The 10,866-nt window shown below is 31.1% G+C and overlaps 1 protein-coding gene across 1 annotated transcript; it reads right to left on the reverse strand.

Moving 5' to 3' along the window:
- Positions 1-37: 37 nt before the first annotated feature.
- Positions 38-9,715, reverse strand: LOC134711365 (uncharacterized). Its single transcript, XM_063571919.1, has 5 exons — positions 9,665-9,715; positions 9,022-9,184; positions 6,408-6,458; positions 2,252-2,401; positions 38-316 (listed from the first exon to the last, which is right to left on the reverse strand). Exons 2-5 carry the CDS (start codon positions 9,113-9,115, stop codon positions 54-56), a joined length of 558 nt encoding a protein of 185 aa, XP_063427989.1. The 5' UTR covers positions 9,116-9,184; positions 9,665-9,715; the 3' UTR covers positions 38-53.
- Between the last annotated feature and the right edge of the window lie 1,151 nt (positions 9,716-10,866).

The raw sequence follows: 10,866 nt of genomic DNA on the forward strand, positions 1-10,866 counted from the left end.
AAAAAGATTCACTTATTGAAAAGTTAGAATAGAAAAGTAAAAATCCTAAGCATTTATGTCTTTGCGATGTATGTGCTTCCACCCTCTGATATGTCAATCACCATCATCTCATAATTGAACTGTCCTTTTGATTGTATTGTCAGCTTAATTAGTATGCTGGCACAAACAAAATACATGATAGATCCAAAGATACACAGTACAGGCGAGTAAGGAAAACTAAAATCAAAGGCTCCTGTAAACGGTTGTACAATCAGAGAGTTCGTGAAGCGTCCGTACATTATCAAATATATCAATGTAAAGAGGAAAGTGGTCGTACCTTAAAAAAAAGAAAATATCGAATAAATATATTTTTATATATCATTCAAATATTTATTTGAAATCATTATGAGTGTTGTTCTTCTGCTTACATTTTTACAAAGTAATATTTTTGAATGTTTGAAACAGAAATATGAAGAAAGTAAGCAGCTTCGGTTGATAGCCACTCTTTGTATTTATACTATAGATTAAACGGCAAGTATTTGTGCAAGTGGGAGACAATTCAAAATTGCTGGCATGTTTATGTTAACTATCAACAACAAAAAATATGAACTATTTACTTATAATGAAAAAAATAAGTGAACATTCTTTGGAAAGTTCGGTACCTGTTTTCTGTTAGTATATACCCAATTATTTAGACTAATAACTTCCGGATCACCTGCTATTACCCAGAGTTTTGGTAGTGTTTGCAGTGATCAGTGTACTTTTATTTGTCTGTTTGTCGTTTTTATTGTTAGCTATGGCGTTGTCAGTTTATTTTCTATTTAAGAGTTTGACTGTTCCTCTAGTATCTTTCGTCCATATGTCATATGTATTTAAACCGTCTTTGTTGTATTTAATAACTTTTTTTAGAATTAAGGTACAATGTATAAAGTTGAAGAACTTACTTGCGCGAGACTGTTAATAACTAGAGGCTATTAAGAGCCTGTGTCGCTCACCTTGGTCTATGTGCATATTAAAATAATAAAAATATTTCTTTCTTTCTTGTTTCTTTATTATTATGGGGCTGACTTCATACAGGAACTTCTTAGAAAGAAGGACAAGAAGTTAGCCATATCTGTTAACTCTACTTTCCGCTATATAGAAGATGTTCTTTCACTAAATAATTCAAAATTTGGTGACTACGTTGAACTCATCCATCCCATCGAACTAGAGATAAATGATACTACAGATACAGTTAAGTCGGCCTCATATCTTGACTTACATCTAGAAATTGACAATGAGGGTCAATTGGAAACAAAACTTTACGACAAAAGAGATGATTTCATCTTTCCAATTGTGAACTTTCCATTTCTAAGTAGTAACATTCCAGCAGCACCTGCATACGGGGTACACATATCCCAATTGAAACGATATCCCCGTGCTTGCATTTCCTATCATAACTTTCTTGATAGATGGTTGCTGCTCACAAGGAAGCTATTAAACCAAGAGTTTCAAATGGTGAAGTTGAAATCATCCCTTCGTAAATTTTACGGACGCCATCACGATTTGGTTGACCGTTATGGAAGAACCGTTTCACAAATGATATCGGATATGTTCATTACGTCGTAACTAAACATACTTGCTACTTCTCTATCTATAATAAACTTGGCCCTTTCGTTACATAGGAAAATATTTTGTGAAAATTTACATAAATTTACCAAATTAATGAAAATTGTTAAAAATTGACTGTAAAGGGCAATAACTCCTTAAGGGATCAACTGATCATTTTGATTATGATGACTTGTTTATAGTTCTTACTTTGCTGAACATTATTGCTGATCACTTTTTATCTCTATCTATAATAGTATTCAAGATAAAAACCAAAAACGGCAAAATTTCCTTAAAATTGCCATATCAGGGGCAGCAACCCAACAATCGGTTGTCCGATTCCTCTGGAATTTCAGAGCAAATAAATCATGACTAGATAAACAATTTTAACACGTGTCAGATTTGCTCTAAATGCTTTGGTTTCATAGTTATAAGCCAAAATCTACATTTTACCCCCTATATTCTATTTTTAGCCATGGTGGCCGTATACACTTATGATGATTGTGGCCAAGTTTGGTTAAATTTGGCCCAGTAGTTTCAGAGGAGAATATTTTTGTAAAAGTTAACGACGACGACGGACGCCAAGTGATGAGAAAAAATCACTTGGCCCTTCGGGCCAGATGAGCTAAAAAGAAATACAGTACTTAAATTTAAAAAATATGACTTCAGAAAATTAGTTTGATACCTGAGAGAATCATAGAGATACTACAAATAACTCCAAGTCTTTTCCGTGGATACCGTTTACAGTTGTACACTAAGATTAAAACCAACGAGACAAATGACAGTATCAAATCTAGTGTGCAGACAACAGTTAGGGCAGTATACCTATCAAGCACTGAAAAGAAAAAGAAAAATTAAATGATTGAAAATACAACATGATTTTGTTCTTTAAACAGTGACAAATTAAAGATGAGGTAGAGCTAGTTCCACAAATGTATTTAAATAAGGACAATTACCTTAAAGTAATTATATATTTACAAGACTGCAGCGTAGAATACAGTTCATCTTCGACTATGTAAGCAAATTGTAAATGAATTTAAATAGCTAAGGATTGCAATTTTAAACGTTTTGAAAGAATAGTTTTTATTTCAATATTGAAAATGAAGTACATACATAAGCAAAACCAATATCATATTTGAAGTAAAAGATGTAAGGCATTTTATTGAGCAGACGTATATTAAGAATTTACGACATATAGTTTTTTTTTTAAATCAAATGATAAAACTAGTGCATAAAATGATTTTAGTCTCAAAATTAAAATCAGTAGTTTATTTGTGCTGTCCCTCTTCGTTCGTATATGTGAAAAAAATAATATAGGAATAGCATAAGTGGAACTAATGTTAAACAACTATGCGGTCGAATAATCCTTCAATATAAAACAAAGCAAAATTTTCTCATATACAATTTTGTTTTCGAACCACAAAACAGGACGTATATATGAACTAAATGCGATTACTGTATAATGTTGAATCGAAGACTCTGTTCATATTTTTTTTTCATTTTCTTTCGATAGAGATTTTATTGATTATCAAACTATTAGCAATAAATCAACACATTAACGAAATGAACAAAACGCTATGAATAATTCTTAAAAATCAAAAATAGATTTTCTGTTAACGATACAAGATGGGCCAACTTTTGTCTATAATGCACACTCGCCTGCTGACTGCCATTGGCGATTGCCAAATAAAATTGATCACAAGATGTAACAAAATGGATCTTAAAGGGATAATTCTCGATTTTTCACTTTTCATCTTATTATGTTCATAATACAATAAAAAACATATTCACCCAGTTTTATTTTGATATGGAATCTAATAAAGAAGAAAATTGGGAATTATTAATGTTATTTCTTGAAACTTCCTGACTTATGTGACGCAGTTTAAGTCCTTGATGCATGCCGGGAGTGAAAATATCTCATTTAAGTCTTGTTCGTTAACCATCTAATAACGCGATTTAAAGCGCATCGACGACTTTTGGTGTAGTTATTAACCAACGAAAAGTAAGTGATAGCCATGCAACTTTGAGATCATGTGGATATTTTAAAACGAATTTTAATAATAAAATTAATTCATACAAATTCATACAAAAGAAAATTTTTATGATTTTTTTTTCTAAAAATACTTCAAACAAACATATGAAATTGACATGATCAATTGTTTATCAAAAATACATGTTTGTATTCTGACCTTTTTGCTTCATTCCATCAAACATTTTCACTTGCTTGTACGGTGGAAATAAAATGTGTATTGTTTTGTGAAACCTAAAGAATGTTGAATGCCTAGGTTAACTCAAGGTAATTAAAAGATATCATTATGTAATTCTAATCCTTTGATCCTCATTCAGTGAAATATAGGCGTCACGGTTTACTGGCATTGCAGGTGTGAACAACATTTCGAGTCAGTCAAAGTTTTAGATACAGAAATGTAAAAAAAAAAATTAAAATTAATTAACGGGAATAATAAGGTCGCACAATAACTGGATAGCTGTTGTATATTTTTATATTTTGCATAAGCATGATAAGATCTCTTTTAAATGAATTATGACTTTTGATTAATTCAGTAACGATAAAATATTTAATTATTTTAATTGAAGTATAAATTCATAAATAAAAATAGCCTTCTAATCACGAGTGTATGAACTAAAAATTGTACTATTTTAGATTAGGATCGTCAGCCTTAAATATTTCAAACAGATCATTAACAATTGCAATTATATAATTTAGTCCATCCAAAGTTATCTTTAATTACCTATTTAGGAATTAATGTTCTCATAAAAGTATTTCAAATCTCACAACGCACGAATACTTCAGATATTTGAAAAGTGCGTACATTTTTTTAAAGCAATATTTCTGGTATGGTCCGATCTGTCCTTCATCATTGACAACGATCATACATTACATTTTACCAAATTTACCCTTGGAAAAAATATGTATATAGACTTTTATTTCATCAAATCTGTTGTTTATTTTTTGGTATTATTTATATTTTTATAAATAATTTTCTTCAAACCAGAAATGTTATTCATAAACAAGCATATGAGTTTAGTAATGACTAGTATATTATATCACTTTCGGACACGCAAGATAGAGATGCATAATATACACCTAATAGTTCAAAATGGAAAGTTTTAAGTTATCGGCCGTGTACACTGATCAATACCCTAAGAGGTGAAACGCTGATGAATTTGCAAGCTCGACAGGAAATCGCTTGAATACCTGGACGTGTCACCTCACCCCCCCCCCCCCCCCTGCAATACCTTTGGGAGTAATACCTTTAGCCATGCGGGTGATCAGTGGAGCGAAGATCCTAATTTATTTAAATAGAGTTTATTACATAAAAGAATTATGAACTAACTAGATTTCCGAAAACAATTCAAGTTTCAAGGAACACTTTAATATTTATGATTTGAAATTTTTACTTTTTAACTAATTCCAATATTATCATTATTGTTATAAATAACAGATTATGACGTTGATCATGATTATCAAACAAAAAAAAATATAAAAAAATTTCCGTATCAACTTAGTTATTTAACTAGTCGGATAAAACAACCATACGATTGACAAGATATCGACACGCAAATACGACTACATCGGGTAACTGTAGTTTTGGTCCTTAGACATATCGCGGGTGCAAATCGGGGGTGGTGACAAAATGGCCGACTGCAAGGAATTGATACTCTAAATTTAAAATCGATGGTGATCTCTTATCTAGCAGAATAAAACTTTAATATATATGAATTTAGGCATTTTTATACAGAATGAACATACTATCAATTTTTGATTTTTTTGCGAAGTTTCCCTTTAATATAAATTTAATATGAAACAGAAAAAAACATTTAACTTGTGGCCACGATGTTATGCCACAAACATACGGTGTAAAAAAATTTTAGTACACCAGATCCGGATTTCGACAATAAATGTCTCTTCAGTGATGTTAGGGATCGAAACGGTATTTGGAAGGCCATATAAAAAGTACCCTCATTTTTAGATAAACTCTTGAATTTTAAGAGTCAATATAGGATAAACGGATCATATAAACCGGAGGGAAAATATGATACAAGCCCAAACGAAAAACATATAAACGAGTCTAAATTGAAAACTACGTTCAAACCTATGATTGCGTTGGATAAAACCCGTAATTTTTATACGTGTGCATGTAAAACAAATTTCGTTGTAGAAGGGTATAAAAACAGCACAAACAACATTTTCCAAAAGACCAAAAAAGTGAATAAGTATATCTAAACAAAACGCATTCGACTAATATATATATCATGATTTCCTTTTAAGAGGATTGCCGCTTATAAGGAAGCTTTTAAACTGCGAGTTCCAATTGGTGAAGTTGATATCGTCAATTCGTCAATTTTTATACACGAGATGAAAACGTATATGTTCCAATTATACAAACTGCAATCCTTTCACTCCCCTCCCCCTCCCTCAAATGTGACCTACCGAATTATCGGGTTTGTACTAACATGAGTAACTTAATGGGTGCCACATATTGAGAAGGATACTTACCTTTCTTAAGCACATGATATTACCTCCAGTGTATTTGTGGAGTTCGTTTTGCTCTGTTCTAGGTGTTGATTCAATCAATAATGTGTTTTATGTACTGTTGTTGGTCTTTTCCTTTTTTTAGTCATTGCGTTATCAGTTTATTTTCGACATATGATTTTAAATGTCCCTTTTGGTTACATTTGCCTTCCTTTTAAAACACAAACCACATTAATATCCATGACACCGGCTTCAAATATATATTTTTAAAATATGTATTGAATTGCGACTTAAAACATCTGTTTAGTTTTAGTCGAAATATGATTATAGTAAAAGAACAACTTACGTGTTTTTATGGATATATGCAGATACCCCATCGTTGTTTTAAAGTTTGTATCTAAAATGATACAAATCGTACATCAATGGTCTATAAACTATTGCAAAGGTAACATATACATATTCTTATATATTTGTGTGGATATGTTGATATATTTTGAGTTTGTATGTTGTAAACATGTTTGCTAAGATTAAAGAATCGTTTTGAGGAGTCAAGAATATGAGTGGTTTTAATATCAATGTCACACCCTGAATACTTAGGGTCGTTGCTTTCGAAACTATCCTAACCTTATATTTACATAACGGCCATCTTATGACTGTTATATGATATGTCAGTGACATCTGGCTTATTAAATTAAAAGCCTGGTACCTTTTGATAGCTATTATTTGTGTGTTTATCTGTCCTGTATGTTTACCCAATTTATTTGTATTGTAATCCTGTCATTTAAAGTTGCCATTTTAATATTAAATTTAACATTGCCATAAAGTGGGAGGTTTGGTTAGCCACAAATCCAGGTTCAACCCACAATTTTTTCTTAAATGTCCTGTACCTAGTCAAAAAATGATCATTGTTATATCATAGTTCGTTTTTGTGTGTGTTGCATTTTTGTGTTGTGTTTCTTTTGTGACGAGAGTTGTATTAACAAAAAAATAAAAAAAAATAAAAAAAAAATCTTCAAACAAAAATAGAAATAACAACCCCACAGTATCATAAATATTTTTTATTATAAAAAGAAAAAGAAACGACTACAAAATAAAAATAACCTATAAAACAGTACAAAGGAAAACACTGATCATAAACAGAGGATTACCTTAAGAAATGCAAAAGGGTAAGAAATAGCTGTTAAAAATCACTTATAAACAGAGGATAAGGATAACATGAGAATATGCAAGAGTAAATCAGTGTTGCTCAACTAGTAAATCCCTTCTTTTCGCTGAGGGTTAGTTCACAATCGGTGGGGATAGAGGATTGATCTTTGTTATACGTTTCGGCTTTAAAATTGCTCGTTTTTCTCAAAACAGTTGTTTCTATGTTTTTTCAAGACGCATGATCCACACGCTTCTGAATTTACAACTATCCTGAAGGTATTTGAGAATACAAATGATAAATCTCCCTCATTTTATTTAAATCAAATGGTTGAATAGGGTCCCTAAAAATAAATAGGATACGTCAACATTAAATTTTCTGAAAACAACGAGCAATGTAGTAAGGGTTTAAACTGGGTCAATTTTATTTTTACCACCTCATTTGTTTATATAAACAATACATTTTTTGCCACTTCCATGTTTTGTTTGCCTACAAAAGTAAACCTATTTTTAGTTTAATTTTTTCCTTCTTTCGAAAAAGAAATAATCATTTTGTCACATTGTTGGTTTTTTTTATAATGTTGATATCTATTATCTAATCTCCTTTGTAATAATCAATAATGAACATTTAAAACGTTTAATCCCGCTGCAAATGTTTGCACCTGTCCTAAGTCAGGAATCTGATGTACAGTAGTTGCCGTTTGTTTATGTAATATATACGTGTTTCTCGTTTCTCGTTTTGTTTATATAGATTAGACCGTTGGTTTTCCTGTTTGAATGTTTTACACTAGTAATTTTGGGGCCCTTTATAGCTTGTTGTTCGGTGTGAGCCAATGCTCCGTGTTGAAGGCCGTACTTTAACCTATAATGGTTTACTTTTTAAATTGTTATTTGGATGGAGAGTTGTCTCATTGGCACTCACACCACATCTTCCTATATCTATTTAATTACAAAAAAATGTGAAACTGCTATAATAGATCATGACATCATCATTTTTTTTTTTACCGGGTGACACGACATTTATCTACAATAGGTTTATCATATACCTCCGTCTTGTTGGAGGATAAAGACTGGAGTCAGTTTTTTTTCTTTTCAATGTTATTCTTCTTAACAACAGTTTTCTCTTCCGGACCATCGTTAAAAAGAAAATTTTTAAGTAAAACTATGCATCAAACTTTTGCGTTGCTGATAATAAAACAATTGCCATTACTCACTTCAAAACAATAACTTCCTGAAGTTTATAAGATAAACTTTAGTATGATTTTCCTAATATAATCAGCTGATTCTTGATTTTCTTTCAAAGTCACAACGAGTTCAAGGTGAGACCCAGTAATGTCTGATCAGGCAGAGAGTCCGAAAGTCGAACTATGACTTTCTTTCGTCCAACACACATTTTAATCACCACAATTTATATTTTTTTGCAAAATTCAAAATTTCCAGCGGAAATTCTGAAAGTAGTGCTGTATCTCTAAAGGCCCTAGCTATATGATTTCCTCGAAGGATATGCGTGGCGGCATTTTTGAGTGTATATGAGATTTAATATCTCTTGTTATTTAAACTGCATTTTTCATAAGATTCCTAGTCAAGCCAAGGCAGCTAATATCTGTGTTGAATGGTCCTAATCATAACACAACAGCCTTCATAATGCTTCTGTGTTTCATTTGTCAATAATTAAGAAGGCTTTTCAATAGTACGTTTGCACAACAGTGCAAGGTGTGAATGTGGAATAAATGCAGGACATGTTCTACATGTTTCCATAAAATGTAATAAATTTCATTTTTAAATGTGCAGTAACTAAATCGATAAATAGAAATTACCTGAATGATCTTGGATTGTATTTTCTATCAACCCTATAAAATTCCCTGACGAAAACAGAACACATAATTCATCCAAAGGCGAGCACAAGCACATATAAAATGGCCCAAAAAAAATTTTTGGAAGATCACGTTCTCTTGAAATGGCAACCGTTACAGAAATTGGCTGAATAATAAAATATTGTATATGATTAATTAATTTCGAACCATTTGTCAAAGATCATAAAACTTTTTGTGGGGTTCAAAGATTAAGAATATAAAAAATAAATATCAAAACAATCTACATAATTCTACATGGATTTACACTGTTTTATTGCTTATCATAATTGGTTGTGAACATATATGTATCTGGACAATCACCATAATGTTGAATTTTGGCCAAAATGATTAGATAAGAAAAAAAATAAGGTTTGTCGTTAGATTTTTGTCCGTTTGGCGTATACCCACAATTTCACTTGAGTATTGCTGTCTATTTAATTTCTATTTATCTAACCTAAAGCATTTTTGTCTAGAATCTTCTTTTTTGATTTCAGCAAATTTTCTGAATTATGCTTACTGTTTTGGTTTGGTTTTTTTTACTTCAAAAATGATATTGATTTTTATCATTTCAATCAGATACGTCTTCCAATTGTTAAAGAATACATACCTGATGTTTTTCGAATTGCTGCTTTAATTTTTTTGCTTGGCAGAGATATGTTTAGCTGCATAATACAATATTGAATACGATTAATAAACTTTCAATACCATGTTATAAATGAAAGTTGTCAAACATTATAAAATTTATATGTTGCAAAAATTTAGCATATAAAAATTGACCATCTCCACAACCCAGATAGGGCTGAATTACATGTACACGGAGTAATTTTACCATGATGGAGTTAAAACATCTATTAATCAGAACAAACTTCATTTTTGTTTTCATATATGAGTACCCTCACATCTTCATTAAATCATCGTCTTTTCTATGTTCAATGTCTTATTATTGATTTATATTTTTGTATTTTTGCTAGAAATGTTCGTTTCTTTGTGTGTTACATTTTATTGTTGTGTTTCCGTTGTGTCGTAGGTCTCCATTTATATTTGATGCATTTCCCTCAGTTTCAGTTTGTAACCCGGATTTGTTTTTTTTTTTTTTTATCTCAATCGATTTATTAATTTCGAACGACGGTATACTACTGTTGTCTTTATCTAAAAAAAATATTAACTTCAAATTTAAAAATTTGTTGATAGTTATTTACTGAATCCAATTCGTGTTCTTATTGCCATGAACAAAAATAATTGGCCAACCTCTGTCTCCCATTGCGTCTCTAATTGTTCCTCACTGTAGTCATAAATCAGCCATCCTGGTGTTACAATCCCACTTAAGACCATCAGAAAGCCAGCAATACATGTCCCAATAGCAATTTGTCTCAATTTCTCCATTCTTAAATCGAGTTTGATGGAATTAACCGGACTAAAACAAAAAAGAATAATACTTTTTATATCAGATAAATCTACGACATATGGTTCTTTCTAAACACCAATAGGTGAAATCATATAATTTACATATCCGGATGGGTGTTAAATCTTTCTTTTACAATCAGAAGAAATTAGTTTCCTCTTGCCTTTCTAAATTTTTTTTTGAAGAATGCCATCCATAATGCTGAGATATAAAAATGGCACGTGTAGATGCAATGTTTATGCTGTAGCTTTAGTTTACCTTTTGTTAGCTATTATTTGTGTGTTTCTCTGTCCTATATTTTCTCCCATTTATTTGTATTGTATTCCTGTCATGTAATGTTGTCATTTTAATGTTATATTTAACATGATCATTTTAGCTGGAGGTTTGGCATGCCACAAAACCAGGTT

Source organism: Mytilus trossulus, chromosome 3 (assembly GCF_036588685.1).
Source record: "Mytilus trossulus isolate FHL-02 chromosome 3, PNRI_Mtr1.1.1.hap1, whole genome shotgun sequence".
In the NCBI taxonomy this organism is placed as follows: domain Eukaryota; kingdom Metazoa; phylum Mollusca; class Bivalvia; order Mytilida; family Mytilidae; genus Mytilus; species Mytilus trossulus.

Excerpts from the sequence above, each read along its gene's own strand:
- LOC134711365 (XM_063571919.1), bottom strand. The coding sequence starts at position 9,115 with ATGTGCTTGTGCTCGCCTTTGGATGAATTATGTGTTCTGTTTTCGTCA. Across the intron at positions 2,402-6,407 it reads GCATATATCCATAAAAACAC|TGCTTGATAGGTATACTGCC; the intron begins GTAAGTTGTTCT and ends TTTTCTTTTCAG. Across the intron at positions 317-2,251 it reads TATCTCTATGATTCTCTCAG|GTACGACCACTTTCCTCTTT; the intron begins GTATCAAACTAA and ends CTTTTTTTTAAG.